General features: G+C 42.3%; 1 protein-coding gene across 3 annotated transcripts in view; it reads right to left on the reverse strand.

Annotated features, from left to right (window-relative positions):
* Positions 1-2,118: 2,118 nt before the first annotated feature.
* The window catches only part of LOC131573170 (protein kinase C theta type-like), a 53,470-nt gene continuing 38,057 nt past the window's right edge, over positions 2,119-17,531 (reverse strand). For all 3 annotated transcript variants that reach the window (XM_058826868.1, XM_058826870.1, XM_058826871.1), the window contains 6 exons: positions 15,231-15,322; positions 13,670-13,732; positions 9,893-10,031; positions 7,074-7,262; positions 6,399-6,527; positions 2,119-5,651 (listed from right to left, as the gene is read on the reverse strand). In XM_058826868.1, the coding sequence (XP_058682851.1) occupies positions 5,496-5,651; positions 6,399-6,527; positions 7,074-7,262; positions 9,893-10,031; positions 13,670-13,732; positions 15,231-15,322 (768 nt within the window). In that variant the 3' untranslated portion in view covers positions 2,119-5,495. The remainder of the gene's footprint in view (positions 5,652-6,398; positions 6,528-7,073; positions 7,263-9,892; positions 10,032-13,669; positions 13,733-15,230; positions 15,323-17,531) is intronic.

Raw genomic sequence — 17,531 nt, forward strand, 5'->3', positions numbered from 1 at the left:
ACCTGAATCCAGATTCAAAACAGAAATATTTGGATTTCTAGGGGAGATGTCAGAGCAGGAATCGCAGTTCTGTGCTACCTGGGTGTAGTGGTTTAGTTTTGCCAATTTTGTTTCATGGCCAATGCACCAAATAAATGTTGTGGTTTTAAAGCAGTAACTAAAAAATTACTAGAAAACTTATTTATTTCTTGCTGTGAGATATGGATTAGAACAAGAGCAAAACAGGCTTAAAACCTAAAAGGAATAAAAAAAGTTTATTAACAGAAATACAAGAATAAGAAAACCAGAATAACTTCCAGAAAACCTCTTTCTCCCCCACTACTCAACCGTTTGTTCACATATTCAACAATCTTTGTTCACATGACAATATAGAGACAAAAAACTTCGGAACTGTGGTGTTTAAATCAGTCCCAATTCCTGTTAGAGTCTTTTCATCAGTCTTTGTAGAGAAACAGAAGTCTTCCTCTGCTAATTTATGGAGTCTTTCACAAGAAAACTATTTCTGTTATAGTTTCTTATTTCTCTGATGCCAGCTGCCCGGAAATCCTGCCATCAGTTCACTCTTCCCATTTCACATCACTCTAAAGTGTGTATGGGTCATGAGTCTAGGGATGTCATTTTCAAGGATGAGTTATTCAAAGGCAAAAGTTCTCTTCATCTGTGTCTGTGAGCCTTCCTGGAAAACAGAAGTTTTCTCTTTGCCTCAAGCGGCCCCAAATCTTAAACTATTACTTCCCTCTTTCTGTTCCAGCACCTCACTGTATCACAACTACTCCACTGTTTGCTCAAAATCTACACTTTGAACACTATTCCTCCCAATATACTCTGTCATGAATTAAAGGAGTTTTTTCAGAACACTATTGTCTATCTCCATAGCTTTAACAGAAAAATATTTCAGCTTATAAAGCATCCTCTTATTTTCTCTTCTCCATCTAAAACTTAACTCTTTTCTTCACTGTCTTTGATGGTTTTATGATGTTTTCTTCATGTTGATTGTCTCTCTCTCTCTGGGAAAAAAGAGTAATCTGTAAGTCTCATCCAGGTAGTACAAGAGTTAAAGTCTTGGAAAGCTGCAGGTGTTCATGGTGTCAGGATTCAGTCCAGCAGCAGAAACTACAAACCAAGCCAGGCCGGCCGGCTCCGTTTCTCCCTCCCCGCCCTCTGCGGCCTTGTCCGGCCTGGATGGGGGGGAGGAGGCCGAGACAGAGACTATTATCTTTACAGAAGCTGGAAACAAAAGAAAACAAGAAAATCCTAGCTTTACATCTTAAGGTGGTGTTCACAAGTTGATCTCACTTTTCAATGGTCAAAACTGCTGTCAGTTCTTAGAAATTACTAATAATTGGTCACAAGAAAAGACTCCCATCAGCCTCTCGCAGCTTCAACTTCCTCCCAGCTCCCGAAGCTATCTTAAAGGTAAAGTCACCCCATGACACTGGGAGGCCAGATCAGAGCCATTCTGGTCTCAGGCTGTCCCATCTGAAATCTTCGAAAGTTCTGTGCTTTGGCTAGAAAAGCAACTCTAGGATTGTACTGATGGCTTTGAAGGAAAACAGTAGAGCTCTAATTGAAACCAGTGGATGAAGGGAAGTATTACATAACTACACCAACCTATATCCCTCTTTTCTTACTTACTTGCCCTTTGTGCACTTGCTTCACCTTCCTCAACACTGTTTTTTTGTTTCATATCTCATCTATTTTTCAATTCTGTCTTTGCATACATAAGCATTGAGGTGATGTAGAAGATAAAGGACTCCACAGTGCCTTTTAACAACAGTGGAATGGACCCCACTACAGCAGATACAGTCACTGCGCTACACCCAGTGCCAGTTACAGCAGAGCCAAAAAGACACTTATTTCCTGTATTTCACCAGCTCTACTTGTGCTGTGTGTAGCAGAGATAAAATTTCTGTAAGCAAGGAAGGTAGAAAAGCTTCCTCCGCTGGCTTCACACCACAAGGCACGCTTTGAGGCACACACTGATGATGATCTGGTGGCTGCAGGTGATGTGGCATCCCTGGAGTGAGGGAGCAGCTTAGGTCCCAGTTGGGATCTCTAATGTGGGTTTTAGATGTCTAAAGTAGAAATATAACTACAAACAGAGGAGCGTTTCAACTGCCAGGACCCACTCTTCAAGGTTGTGTTGTCAGACAGGGACTTTTGGTGACACCTCTGTACTGTAAGAGTGTCCTGTAACAGCTGGGCAAAGTTGTCTTTCAGCACAGGCTGCAAGGAGCATGGTGGGGTGCAGGACAGAGCTTGGTCTTCTCTGAATGCTGAGGAGCTGTGAGAGCAACCCACCTCCTCTTGGAAGTCTTTGCAGGAAGATGCTGAAATCAGGGCTGTCATTTACAGGTGTCTCCCACTCATCCTGATTTGGTGGATGCTAACAAGTAGGAATTCATACATCCATCAAGCGAGGCAGCAAGACTGAGGAAGGAACGTTTGGGTGCTGGGGTCTCCCAAAACTTGAGTTGAAGCAGGTGGTGCTGGAAGTCAAACCCTGATATTTGCTGGTACCGTGGTCCTGCAGTAGTACTGTGATCTCATGGGGCTCCAGAACAGGACTGAGCCTTCAGCAAACGAATAACCAAACTTGTCAAGCCCCATCTACTATGCCATAAAATGAACATTTTATGGCAGAGGGAAGAGAAAGAAAGAGAAATAAGATGGGAATGGAGGTGCCAGGTTCAGCTAAGGCAAAGGATCATCTCTGGGTACCTGGGCTGCTCATTTCTGCATGGGTGTTTGGCTTTCAGCCCTCCCTGGCTGTTATCTCCCAATCACTGTCACCACAGGAAAGCGTTTGCTGCTTCCACGTCACCCTTCACACCCCACAGGCACAGCTGGAACGTACAGTGAGCATGTTTGTGGTGGCTTGTACCCACCTCCCCCCATCTCCCTGCCCCCATCCTCAATGGGTTTTTTGGGTTTTCAAGCTGAAGATGCCTTGCAGAGAAGCAGGTGCTTCTTGTGGTTTGTATCAAAAGCTTCACACTAATCCTAATGCTGTGCCTGCTCTAGCAGTTACTCAACGAGTTCCTTCACAAGTCATACTTACTTGTGGTTCTGTAGGACTACAGCTGGAGTGCAGAGAGCCCTCCTTCTGATCAGAGAGGTGTTAAAACCTGCTTCTCTTCTGTGACTTAACCATGAGAGGTGAACCAGCACCCTACTTCCTTTGTCTTTGCTCTTGGGCTGTCCCTGAATGGTGTCAAGACCAAACTGCTGTGCCACTGCAAAGAGAACATCCCTAATAGTCCTTCAGAGATACTGCCAGTATTCAAACACTTAGAAATGCAGTCTCTAGTCTGGATCAGACTGGCCAGACTCCAACAGAGTCATGGACACACTCAGGCCCTCACAGGACTTGTCTGGCCCAGCCTCATTCGGGTGTCAAAGGAAGATGTCCTAAGTCACTCTCTTTTAATAATGACCTCTGCACATCTCCTCTGCAACCCCTCTGAGATACCAGACCCTATTCAGAGCTGTGTCACCTTCTGGTAGTAAAAAGGAACATTTCACTCTCTTCCTGGATACCTTTGCACAGCACCAAATGCTTGGTTTAGATACTGCCTTGTGGAGTAGTTACAGTTGTTCAAGTGCTTGCTGCTGCTATGCATTTAGGGGTCGAAATTCCCCATGGGAATGTTCCCCAGACAGCACAGAGTCATTTTAATGGCTTTTCTAAGCATCTCTTTTCTTTGTCCCTATTTAATCACTTCAATGCCCATTTCCCAATTATACACAACATTTTATTAAACTGTACAAACAGCACTGGCATTTAAAAAGTTCATGTTAACCGTTCTAATTAAACATGATGACCAGCTCCACAAACTGCAAGCACAGATGCCCCCTCCTGCATTTCATAGAGCACAAATAAGGATTTCATCAGAGTCACTGGACTGAAACCTTTCTCAGTGTGTTCTGCTCTTCTTGTTGACTTCAGGCACTTCAGGCCTTGCTCCTGGATTCTGTGCCTGCAGTCACTGCCAGTGATATCCCAGGACTGCTTGCAAGGCTGCATTCAGCCTGTTGTGAGGTCCAAATTGACAGCCTGAACCAGCAGAACTAGGAAGGCACCTCTGAAGGGAACCTGATTTTGGGATAACTTACCTTCTGGAGCTTTTCTTCTCCATGGACTGGAGGTTGATGCAACAAAGCTTCAAATGTATGACCTTCGAATAGATCCGAACACCAATTCGAGTGACTGCCTAAGCCTAAATTGTTACAAAATTTTCTTTTTAAGCTCTGACATGATTTTGACAATTTTTCATGGATATCTCAGTGACAAGCAGTAACTGTGTGGTTTCACAAATCTCCAGCCTCAGGAAACAGTGCATCTTTATTTAAAAGGATCCCATGATGAAAGGATCACAGGAAAGACTTTTTTTTTAAACCCACCTACATTCCCACAGACTTCAAAGGGATAGAACACACAGCAAAATGTCACAAGGTGGCGGTGAGGGCCACCCTCACCTGATGTGCCTCCTGCCCTGTGACCATCGTGTGCAGCTCATTGACCTGTGCCATAGAGCTGGGACATCATTTAGAGAAAGTTAAATCAGCCTTTGGAGGACCCATTAGTGAAATTTCAAGTGAAATACCCCAATTCTGTGACTGGAAGGCCACTTTTACAATGCTTAAACAATGGTTTGAGAAAACATATTGCATTTTTCTCATGTGGTTTTAGGTTAAAATGCCAGAAAGCCCCATGGAGATCTTGCCCTGAGTCTGGTGTGTGAGAAGACACTTAAAGCTTTAGAATAGGGTTCTCAAAGCATTGTGCAACCTCTCATTCTTCCTGCTCAGGCGGCACTAAGTGTAAACCTCTGGTTTTCTGTACCAAACTTGGCACTTCCATTGGTAGCAATCCATTGAGAGGTGCAGATGGTGGAATGGGCACCTGAAAAAAGTCTCTTCATCCCATGGAAAAAAATTGAGTCCTAACACCTGTGAACAGCATTTTTAAAGGGTGTAGGGAGCAAATTTCTTCTTCAAAGCTGTGCACACTTTGACAATTCTGCACATGTACAAGTGGGGGTTACCAAAGCATCCAACCTGAGTCTCCTGCGACACCCTCAGGCCTTGATCAAACCACTTTTCCTTCAGAAAAAGGTGGGTCTGGGTCAGAGTTGCAGAAATAGGCACTGACATCACCAGAAGCTCAAATATACTTATTTTTCCTTACAGAGAAACCTGTTGGCTCTGTGTACAAGTAGTGAGGAACACATTTTGGCAACTCCACATTTTCAGAGCATTGGGAAGAGAGAGAAGAGAGACCAAAAGATACCACAAAGAAACTTTATCATCACTGAGGAGTGGGCTGGCTTCTGCTATAGACTGGAATAAGTCAGAAGCCTCCAGACACAGTACAAACTTTCACTGAGGTGCTTTCTTTCTGGAGGGTTCTTGATAAAAATAACCATGCACAGTCTTCAGTTGACAAAGTGCTACTCAAATTATTACAGAGAATTCCTTCAGTAAGGCAGATCTCAGGAAAATATTTTCTCCATTTTAGGGTTCACAAAAGAGAAGTTGCTGAACATATTTTGGTCCATGCTGTTAATCAGTGCTCTGTCAGCACAGGACAGTCTGGGTTTTTCATTTAGGAATTCCTTGTCGAAGTTGCTACAGTCACTTGGAGATTTCTTCAAGAAAAGAAAAAAAAATTGATGTCAAACCACTAACAGTTAGATCTTTATTACCATAGTACTGGCCCTATCAGGCTGCTTCCTATGGGCTCAGCTCAACCTTTAGTTGGGAGCCAGTAAATATAAATATAAATATAAATATAAATATAAATATAAATATAAATATAAATATAAATATAAATATAAATATAAATATAAATATAAATATAAATATAAATATAAATATAAATATAAATATAAATATAATAAAGGAGGCACTGAGCCTGTGATCCAGGAATTCTGCCAGGCAGGAATGTTACAGCTTTGTAACATGGCAGACTGAACTCACCAATTGTATAACAGTTGTAGAAGACTGTAAAATGAAAGTATGACGTGCTTGTCAAATTAAGTTCTATTATTGTTATTAATAGGACTTTAATAATTTAATAAGACTAATAGTCAGAATTATTCTGATTTAGCCAAACATCTGGTTCTTGAATTGTTTTACCTTCTGCAGTGCTATGAAAGATAATCCCTTCAGAATGGGCTGCAGGGTGAATGGTGAATGGGTGAAGGGAAGGTGTTACCCTGCTACAGTAACTGAGAAAGCAATAAGTAATTTATGGTTTCTCAGGTATGGGCATGCCAGACCTGGGCTTGCAGCCACCACAAAGCTGTAGTGCGAGAATCAGGTCAGGCAACCAGTAGAAATGCAGAGTTTAGAAGACCTGAGATGGGTGGAACTGAAAGAAGATCCATCCTTACCACTCTTGGTTTGAAAGGAGGCTCCATCTTTCTCTCTTCTAAAGCTTCCCAGTTGATTTCCTGGAAAAAGGCGTGCTGGCGGATGTTCCCTCTTGCTCCCAGTCTCCTCTCAGGCTCTCTTACGAAAAGCTGGAATGTTGATTCCATAGGTTAAATTCTCTGATGATAATACAAGCATAAAGCAGGGTGGAATGTGTAATTATCCAGACTCAGTGCAATGGAAAGAGGCCATAATGGAGAAAACATTGGGATTTTTTTTTTCCTAAACCAGGCAGTTTACCGATTGGTGTAAAGATGATTACTACCTCCAATTCTGACAGAAGTACAGGCTGTTTGGGCAGAAAGATGGCAGCATGTGCCCCAAAAAGAGATGTTCAACATCTCAGTCTGATATATTTCTTAGTTTGAGGTTTTTTCTGGGAGTTAATAAGCCTTGCACCTTAGGGACTCTTCTGCAAAGAAACTGATCTCTGCTGGTGTCTGTGAGGAGCCACCATCACAAATCAGGAGAAGGAAGACACACAAACGTCCTTATGGGAGAGGTGTGGTTTGATGCCCACTGGAAAGACAGTGACTAAATTAAATCTGTTGCTCTCTACAACAGCTGAAAATAAACAAATTGAAGACAATAATTCTGGCAGAAAGACTTTTCATTTGGTGGGTGGTGATTCTTACCTTCACCAAAATGTCCTTTGCATCCTTGTTCAGCCAGCGAGGGTAGAAGGGGTTATCCATACGGATGGACTGGAAAAGCTCCTCCTCATCTTGGCCGTGGAAAGGGGATTGGCCAATGAGCATCTCATACAGGAGGACACCAAAGGACCACCAGTCAACGGAGGTGTTGTACTTCTGCCCCAGCAGTATCTGCCCAGAAAGAGGAGCCACAAAGGCAGAAGTAAAATATCTGACATGAGTTTTTCAATTTCAGGAGAAGGCCCAGACCATGGCCTTGCAACAGCTGCTCTGCAGAGTGGGCTTTCAGAGTGCTTCCCACTGCCTGCAGCAGGAGCCAGAAATCTGCCAGTGGTGCAGGGCCTGTGGCTCCTGGAGCAACGAGGAACAGCCACGCCTGGGTGCCAAAACAGTCCCTGGTAGTACAGACAACAGGCTGCATGTAACCCTTAAGTTACTTGAACAAATCCTTGGCTACCAGAGAGATCTCAAATTTAAAAGATGAGACAAGTCATCTTTAGCCTTCTCTCCAAGGGTTCAAATCAGGCTTGTGAAGTTCAAGAAGGCAAATGGCCAGGTATTAGCATTTTGGGATTGATTCCAGTGACACAAGCTGAGTTTCAAAATTGCAAATGTGACAGCATTAAGGTACTTCAGGACTATCAGTCACTTAAAACGGTGTGACTCTACCCCAGCAAAATGTTCACCCAGGAAAAACGAAAGGGGTTGCTGATCTGTCCTCTTGAGACCAACTGGGCTTTAGATGGAGGAATGGGAATTTGTCCTCAGTCAGTCCCTTGGTTTTTGCCTTTCAGTGTCACCTATAAAATGACATCCAGCTGGAGGGATGACCTCCCCAGGGTTTAAAGGACCATCACCAAGTTCTCAAACTTCCTCTATGAAGAAACAAAATTAATCTCACCTGCCTTTAGGTATCTGTTGTTAAGATATCTAGAGCTGAACCAGCTATCACTAGCTCCTAGCCAAGGAAAGCAATTTGCCCAATTTTAAACATTCAGATAAATATCTACCTACTGTAAAATATAACCCCTGTTTGTCTCCTTTGGTTCTCAAAGATCTTCAAAAACTTGCTCATATATAGATTTTTGTGTTGCAGATATCTAATGGTTCACATGATGACTGTGGTGTGTAGGATTCTTATCAGAATTTGAGAGCTATAGAGGGGCAAATTTAATTTTGAGACACAGTCTTTACTCTTGAGCCCACATCTTGGTTGCAATGGGATAATCTGTACTACATCTGTCTCCAAAAGAGGAGATGCCAAAAAGACAAAAAAGAGATTTGAATATATGATGTAATATATGCAATGAGTTCTACTCAGAGCCAAAAAATAAATCAGCAAGACCCCTTAATATATTTTTTCTGGATCACTTACAAACAAAATCATCCCAGCCTTTCCTTCTGAAAAGAGAAATTATTTTATAAGGCTTTATCTTTTAAAGTCTAAAGTATCTGGAAATTGAAATTGAAGTGTTTTATGGCAGTCAGAAAGAAAAAGGTTTATTTTGCAGTTCTCTGGGAAAAAAGAAATAAACTCAATTTAATTTCAGGCTTTTTTTTTTTTTTTCTTTTTGCCAGGTAGTTTTTGAAATGAAAAAAATTTGCTTGTCTACTGACCCAAGCCCCCCCTTATCTGCATGGCTGTGGCCAAGGTGCTGGGTCTGTAACAAATTACAGTGGTAGCAACTGCAGTGAAATACTGACAGAGTCCAGTGCTCCTGCCTGTGGTAGGAGAGATGATCCATAAACTTAGAAGTGCTTTCAATTTAGAGGCAAAATGTTTTATATGCACTCGTTGAATCCCTAAAATAAACAAGGTGCAGAAATGAAACTCTGAGCTATTTCAGTTTCTCTCTTTTCTATAAAATAAAATCACAGATAATGGATCAACAGTTGACTATTTTTTTTTTTTAGGACCAAAAACCAGCATTTTTTTTCTTAAATAAAGGCATACTGAAGTGGGATAAAAGACAATTGCAGCTTGATTGCAAAGCACACTTACACCCATTCTTAGGCAATAGAAATCAAATTGATTTGAAGAGACCCTTGAGCCAGCAGTGGTGTAACCTCAGCCAGAATCGAGCCCTTAGTGCACAGTGAAGGACCAATGAATTACAGTAGAGAGAAAAAAGCCCTAAAGGCTTTGACAGCTCTTTGGAAAATACCAATATCCATCATGAAAACACTAAAATTATGAAATGGGATCTTGAAAGGTAAATAAATGGATTTCAGACTGATGTCAGACATGATGCATGGACGACTTGCAGGTTTTTGTCTGAGCTAAAAAATATTTTCTTTGGCCACCTAATTAGTCAAAGCTTTTCCATAGTAAGATCTATCATTGTGTGAAGTCATCAGGCTAGGGAAACTTTCTCTTTTCTGGAAGGATCTAGTTCTAAAATTTCTTGGGTAAAAAAAACCAAGTTTCTGTCTGTTTAAAAACTGAAAGAAATAAGGGAAAGGGCACAGTCATCATTCCTCATGCTGTGTCTGTCCCTCAATTGCAGGAGCCCTTGGAGTTTCTTCTGCCATGTCCCAAAAATAATTTCCGTTAAGCATTCTCTTTCTTGGTTTAAATCAAGTTCCACTTGCACCAAAAAATGAATTAGCCACAAAAATAAGCAATGCCTAACAGCAACACAGACTCCAAGCCATGCTGAAATCCAGTTTCTGGCCTGGAACTGCTCCAAACCAGGTTATTACTCTTTGCAACCTCCACCACTGCACAACGGTCACGTCTTACGTAAGATATGTTTCCTGTTCCCACAGCACTTGATGACCTCCCTGTGCCCCACACCTACCTCAGGGGCAATGTAGTCAGGAGTCCCACAGAAAGTGCTTGTCTTTGCATCTCCAAACATGTTCTCCTTGCACATCCCAAAGTCAGCAATTTTGATGTGCCCCTCATTGTCCAGGAGGACATTGTCCAGCTTCAAGTCTCTGTGGAGGAAGAGAAAAAAACCCCGTTCTTCAAAGTGTAAAGCACACAAGTTATTTTAGCAGGTTACACTCTCTGCACTTGTTCTCTGCCTCTATGTAGTGCCTACATACTGGAAATACAAAGGAAGGCTGAGGACTAAATCAGCTGCTCCCAACTGCTCCCTTGGGCTTCAGCTTCCCTCTTCTGCATTTCTCTTGTCCCAGCACTGATTTATCTGCTGGAGAAGACACAGAATCATGGAATCACAGAAATGTTTGACTTGGAAGGGACCTTAAAGATCACCCAGTTCCAACCCCCTGCCATGGGCAGGGACACCTCCCACTAGACCAGGTTTCTCCAAGCCACATCCAGCCTGGCCTTGAACACTTCCAGGGATCACATGACCCAAGATATCTTCTAAAAGCTGTTTCCTTTGAGGATGCAGAATAGTGAAGCTAAGAAGGGCTTTGTGCCAGGTGGTGCTTCTGCCCCAACACAGCCTGGAGGATCAGAGTAGGTAACTCTCACTCTCTCCTCCCCTGGGAATCTCAATATTCTCTCTGAAGCTGCTGCCAGATCTCCCTCGTAGTGCAGGATCTACAAATGTCCCTGCAGATCTCCCTCGTAGTGCAGGATCTACAAATGTCACAAGAGATAGGGATCCACAAGCCCTGTAGAGGGTCAGAGTAATCCCAGACATCAGCAAAGCCCTCACCACTGCTGGGCTGCACCATCTGAACCCCAGGATTTACAAAGCCTTTCACACTCAGCTGCCAAGCTGTTGCCTGAGCTTTCAGGCTCTGAGCTACTCTGGGAAGCAAAGAGCCCAGAGAGAAGAAGAAAACAGAAATGCTCAAAGAAGAATATAAAATAAAAGCAAATATTATTTGCAATTATTATATTATTTATTGTTCATTTTCAATAAAAGCAAATGAGCTGATGACTCATGACCATTGGTGGAGAACAAAGAGGTCCTCAAGTGGGAACTAACTCTGAAAGGAGAGAAAAGCTTGTAAAGAAGAAAAAGGCAGAGAGAAATGAAGGCTGGCATGGTTTCCATGTTAATTTTCTTAAATGTCACCTAAAGGTTTTATCTAAGATAATGATCCAGGTAAAATGTTTGGATCAGTGATGCTGCACTTAACCAAGGATGTGGGTAGAATTTGGGTCATCTGGTCTATGAGCACACACATTCCTGCACTGCCTGGTTTGTGTTGTCAATCACTGCTCCTTCTCAGGGCTCCCAAGGCATCCAGACACATCTGCTTGTAGCCACAGCTGAGGATGTAACTTTCATTATTCATGCTAATTCACAGCCTACACATATTTTGGCCAAAAGGCCAAGTGGAATGGGGCCTGATCCAGTGGATGCCATCCCTGCCCATGGCTGGAACCAGGTGACTTTTAAGGGTAATCTCAAACCAAACCACTCTGTGAATCTGTGATTCTGTGGTTTTCCACATCTCAGGCAAGAGGCCTAACCACAAGGCTACTTCATGGACACGGACCCTCCTGCCGACAACTGCTTTATGATGCGGGGTTCTTTTCAGAAATATTCCTTAAAGAAGGCATCTAATGCTTGATGCTCTTGGGATGAGGGCCTGCAATTGCAGGGAAGATGATTTTTCAGCTTCCCTCTGTGCAAAGCTCCTTGTCTAGCTTGGGCCAGGTCCTCATCAGGGCAGGGGACATTGCAGTGTTTATACACTAAATTGTTGTCATGGGGAAATTGTTCTCTGCTGCAAGAATATGGCCCAAGACAAAATGGGAGTCATCAATCAAAGAGAAATACAGAGAAAACGGAGACATTTGCCTTCCAAGTGGCAGACACTCATGTTGTCACAATTTCCAGCTGGAATGACTTATTTTAGTTACAACGTTGAGATCAATCTCAGGCTGCCAGCACTGCTTTTATTCATCCAGTAGATCGAAGCAAAACAAAAAAACCCATCACCTACAGTTTGCTTTCATTATTTTGATGAGTCTCAAATTCATTGGCTCCAGGGACTGGAGTTTCTGCCAAAAAATGCCTTGGCTCATTTGTTAAAATTTAAGCCAATGTTTCCAAACGTGGGTGCATGAGATAGAACAGCTGGATTCATTATCCTTACGACATCACAAGAGATGTAGTTTCAAAAATTATTACTATTCACTTTTCTAAGTGCTTAGTTTGCTCTGACAAAGATACTGATGACTCTGTGTTCGCAGCTGACCTCCTTGTCATTGTCCTCAGTGAAAAAAGGAAAAGAAAGTAGGACTGATTAAACCTTTTCTCTGAATGCTTGATACCCAAAGCAATATCACCAACTCCTGGGAATGAGGTATTTCTTCCTATCCACATGCTACCCAGTGCCCAGATGTCCCAGTTTTCCCTCAATTCCCAAGGCTCCAGACTCTAAACACCCCTCTCCTTTCAGGAGGAAATGGGTCCCAAACCCCAACACAGCACTGCTGCAGTGATTCCAAGTAAAAGGTGAATTATAAATAAAATGTCAGCATTAGCTGTCCTGCCATAAAGTCACTATGTCCTGCAGATATTTTTAATCAGATTTTCTGAGAAGACTGACTAAAAATAACAGACACGGGCAAGTGATTTGGGCACTTCAGAAATTTTTTCCCATCACTCATGGAGAATAATAATTAGAGCCAGAAAAATTGCTGAAGCCCCTGAGATCATCTTAGCTTAATGCCACTGACATTGATCTCATGTTTATGCAGTCACCATTATCGGTCAATAAAGACTATAAATGGCTCCCCCATGAGTAATAACAAGAATCAAAGCTCATGTTTTAAAGGAAGAATGGATTGAGAGCAAGTCATCAACTTTCAGCGTTTGCTCTAATGTTCACACTACATGACAAACATTGAACAAACTTATTTTGGGTTCAGCAAACATCAGTGCTGTAAGGAGCATTCTTATTTATTTGTGATGAGTTATTTGCTTTCTGCTTTTAAAGAAGGCTGCAATGTAGTAACTGAATTTTGTCATGAAGTTCAGCTTAACCAGAGCTCCTCAGAAATTCAGTTCCTCCTTTTGGCCATGGGAAATCAGACTGTGGCCTAATTTCTGGTAGAACTGGGTAGTTCCCATACACATTTTAACACAGGCTTAATGAACCTAAAAATGCTCTCTGCTCTCTGCTTACTACAAGAAGAACTTAACAGACAACTCAGATTCATGATGGTGAGATGAATCTCATCTCCCCATTGTGCACAAGATTAATCCAAAATTAAGATACATCACTGTCTCCCTGCTTTTGTTACTTGAGTTGAGCTTGTCACCACTGTCCCAAAGTAACCAGCACAGCAGAGGGACCAAATTTCTTGTGTCTGACTTGACCTTAATATACCTTGAGATATTGAAAGCTTAAACAAGATGCTTACACTGGGTGTATTTACATTTACTCCCTGTAAATGCATCCAAGGACTTGTTTTAATGTTAAATGAAATAGGACTGGGTTCTGAAACAAGGACCAAAACTGCCTTTTCTATACACTGTCTTCAAAATAAAACACCCAAACTCTGTAAAAGGGAAATCTGCAGAGAATGCCAGTAAGTACAGCCAAGAAATAGCCTCTCTGTTGCCATTGGTGCTTGCAGGGGAAAGCAGAAAAGGTTTAGCATTTAGCATATTAATTACACTAAAGAGTAAAATTACCTGTATATTATGCCCTTGGAATGGAGGAACTGGAGCCCACAAATTATTTCAGCAGCATAAAACCTGAATGACAGAAGGCACGCGTTAGAACAGGAGCTTACCAAAAGTTTTTTCAAATAGACTGAAAAAGATGGAAACCTTGTGTCCACAAGACCCAAAATTTCATTTTTTTTAGGTTCCCAGAAGGTTTGGAGTATCTCCAGAAGGCTTGGAGTGACTGTGTTTTACTGATGGTTGATGTGAGATTCCCAAAAGCAGGTGGGAGTCTGGGATGGGGAGCACAGACTCACTCCCTGGCTTGTTGAACTGCCCTCTTCCCTGCCCAGATTTATGACCTGCTTTCCAAAGAATCCCCAAATTCTGGCATTATTTAGGCTGGAAAACCCCTCTAGCATCGAGTCCAGCCATTAACTCAGCACTGCGAAAACTACCACTAAACCACATCCCCAAGTGCCACATTTCTTGAACACTTACAGGGACAGTGATTCCACCACTTCCCTGGACAGCCTGTTGCAGTGACTGACCACACACTCAGTGAAGAAATTTTTTTCTGATTCTGAAAGCTTATCCGTAATATGGACTATGCAGCAGGTTGGTGGCCTTTCTCTGGAGTTTTTTTGAGCTTGAAGTCGTTGTTCTCAGCACATTTTTACCTAAAGGACACCACCACACCCTGCTGCAAAGAGGCAGCATCAGTGTGAAGAGTGAAAGTGCTGTCCCAGAAGAGAATGAAACCAGAGGATCATATTCCCTCCCTGTGTGGCACAGCTCTGCTCCCTCACTCTTCAATGCATTGGACCTTAGTTCTGGACATTCAAATGCATTTGAAAAAAATCATCAAACATTGATTTAAATGACAGTGTGGGTTTTATTATTAAATTATTAAATAATGTAATTCCTATAGGGGTTTCAATATTGACTTTCAAAATACCTTTTGCTTGCAGAAGGATCAAAAGCACCTTTCATTTATTCTAATTCTTGTATTTACTTTAATCAAAGCTAAATACATTTTTAATTCCCTGCTGGTGTATTAATTTTTTGTTTAAATTTACCTTTTGTGCTTTTGATAGTTTTCACCCCACCTCCTTGAACTTTAAGGGGAAAAAAGGGAAAATCCCATTACTTCTAACAAACAACAGTTTCACCTCTGACCACTGGGCTGGGAACCTCAGCTTAAGCAGGTCCTGCAGCTTGGCTACAGAGTGTTGTAAAGAAGCAAGGTCATGTCTGAGAGAAACCAACTGTGTGGATGGAGCCTAAAAGCCTTCTGTGGGAGGGAAAAGAGGATGGGACGTGACTCATTCCAGGTCCTTCACTGAGCTGGAAGGATGGCCTGTATGGTTTTGTTGAGTTTGGAGACAGCTGGGACAGAGAGGGACTTGGCTTCCAGCACAAGCATCATCCCCACTTTGCAGCTGGGCAAGGTGAAGAGAGGTCAAATAATCTGCCCAAGATTTCCTCTACAATGCCTTGTAGCAGAGCTGGGAATAAAGTCAAGTCCTCGGTTTGCTCCTGTCTCGTGTGCACCCTGCAGACCCAAAGGCAATGATAAATGTCTTACGTTGCTCTGGGAAGGTCGAACTTATGGCAGCTCTGGATATGGAACATGAGGTCTCCTCCATTGAGGTATTCCATCACAAAAAAGAGGTTTTCCTAGAGAAGAAGATAAGGTGAGAATAAATAAGGAGTGGTGAAGAGTGAGGTAAAAGTTCTAATACTTAAAAAAAAATAAAAATTGCTCAGAAAGCACTCAAAAAGAGGAAGGAAAGTATTACTGTGAGGGTGTTCAAAAGAAAACAGTTTCTTTTTTAGATTCCTCATTTCTCCTCTTAGTTCCCTAAGCCCATACTCACACTCCCTGCTCTGATTTCTATAAACACCATTAGCAAACACTACAAAGCCACTTCATAACCAGCTGGGGCCGCGGATTTTCACCAGCAGAGCTCCAGGCTCACAGAAAGGGCTCAGTAACTTTACAGTGCCTGTATAGCGGAAGGACAGGTGGACAAGCAAGGGACTAGTGGAAAAGGCAAAAATCCCTCCTCTGGTGCCCATCCCAGTACAATATCCATCCAGTGGTGTCACCTGCATTCCTGCACAGCTTCTGTGGAGCTGTGGTCTGACTTTTTCAAGTTATCAGAGACACTGACCAGACAAAGCAATTTGTTTTAAGCACATGCTTGATTTTAAGCCTGAAAGCTGCTCTGTGTAACTCACTGGTGGGAAAAGTAATGAATTAATCATATTTCTAGATACCCATTGAGAACTTGCATCCTGCAATTTTTCCAGGCTCAGAGAAACCTGGGAAAAAGTTGAGTTCTTCTCCCTGGTTGCATGCAACCATCAGTTCTTCGACCAGGGCAGTGAAAATCTCTCCTGGTACATAGAAATTACAGAATCTCTCTCTATATAATAAGCAGAGCTGATCACTGAGGTTTCTTTTCCAATCCTTGATACAGAATCATGGAATCACAGAATGGTTTGGGTTGGAAAGGACCTTAAAGACCCCTAAAGTTCCAATCCCCTGCTATGGGAAAGGACACCTCCCACTAGACCAGTCTGCTCATGACATGACACTGATCCTCTCACAGCTTATCAGCCAGAACTTCACAGCCAGAACCCTGTAGAAGCTGGTTTAGATTGATCCCTTCCATGCTGAATTGTCTCTACAAAGCAGAAAGGACAGGTTTTTTTTCTGGAGGAAAAGGATCTGCACACTGAGATATGCTCGCAGATTAAACTTCTGTTTTGGGAATCTCACCTTTTGTGCAAAAATGCAGGAATAAAACAAAATGAATGTGGTATTTTTTCCCCTCAAAAACCTCTCTCAGTTCTGTACACACCTGAAGTTAGTCATCTCTAGGCTGTGCTATAAAGGTTATGAATATCTTCCTTGTGTTGCCTATTGCCCATTACATTTTTTCTGGGGGGGAAATAGAGTTATTTTCACTTATATTTTTAACAGTCGAAGGTTTTTATCCATAAGACCTAATGTAAGTATCTCTGGAAACAAGCCAAGAGCTGGCTATGTTGAAAAACCACAAAAGTGCTTGTTCCTTTCAAACAACAGCTGTCTGCTCTAATTTGTGCAATTTCTTTAGCCAGATCCTCTTAATTACAGCACTCTTATTTAAATGGACTCACTGGAAACCCCACCTGTCATCCAACAAGCTCAAAGCCAGATCTGGCCTCCTGGGGAAAGAATACAAATTCCATCACTAAACCAAAAGGGTGCAGGTTTTCAGTATTTTTTGTATCTGCAGGGGGCTGTGCACATAAATGAGTTCCAGCAAATAAAAAGACCAAAGAAAGGTGGGAAACTTACTGAAGACATGTATAAATCTTGGAAGCAGTGCAAGCTCACGAGCCCATTCAGGAAAATACTTGAACAGATGCTCTTTGGGAGGGCACACAGGGAGGTGATGGGGTTTAGCCAACAATACACCAGCAACCACACGTGTCCTGCTGGGACTGAAGAAACCTCATGGGTCTTGAAATGGGCCAGACTCAGCTTTAGTGGGCTAGGAAGGAGAAAACTCCTCAGTTCCTCTGTAAAGTCCACTGATTTTGGCTGCACTTTATCGCACATCTCTAACTGTAACTTGATATCCATATTTATCCAGTAGAATGAGCAGTCACGCTCTGCTTGTTCATGGGTTTGAGCAACCATCTGATGTAGTTGTTTAACTGAACCCAGAGACTCTGACTTGAAACTGTGGAGTCTGGCAGCATCCTCGAGGGAAGAAAAGATGGAGCAACCCCTCAGATTAATTTACATCCACATATACAAACCCTGTTGCTCAACTGCCTTTAGCTATGAAGCTGGAGAATACAAACTTAGGAATGTTTAGTACTGAAGTTT

The sequence above is a fragment of the Poecile atricapillus genome, chromosome Z (assembly GCF_030490865.1).
Source record: "Poecile atricapillus isolate bPoeAtr1 chromosome Z, bPoeAtr1.hap1, whole genome shotgun sequence".
NCBI lineage: Eukaryota > Metazoa > Chordata > Aves > Passeriformes > Paridae > Poecile > Poecile atricapillus.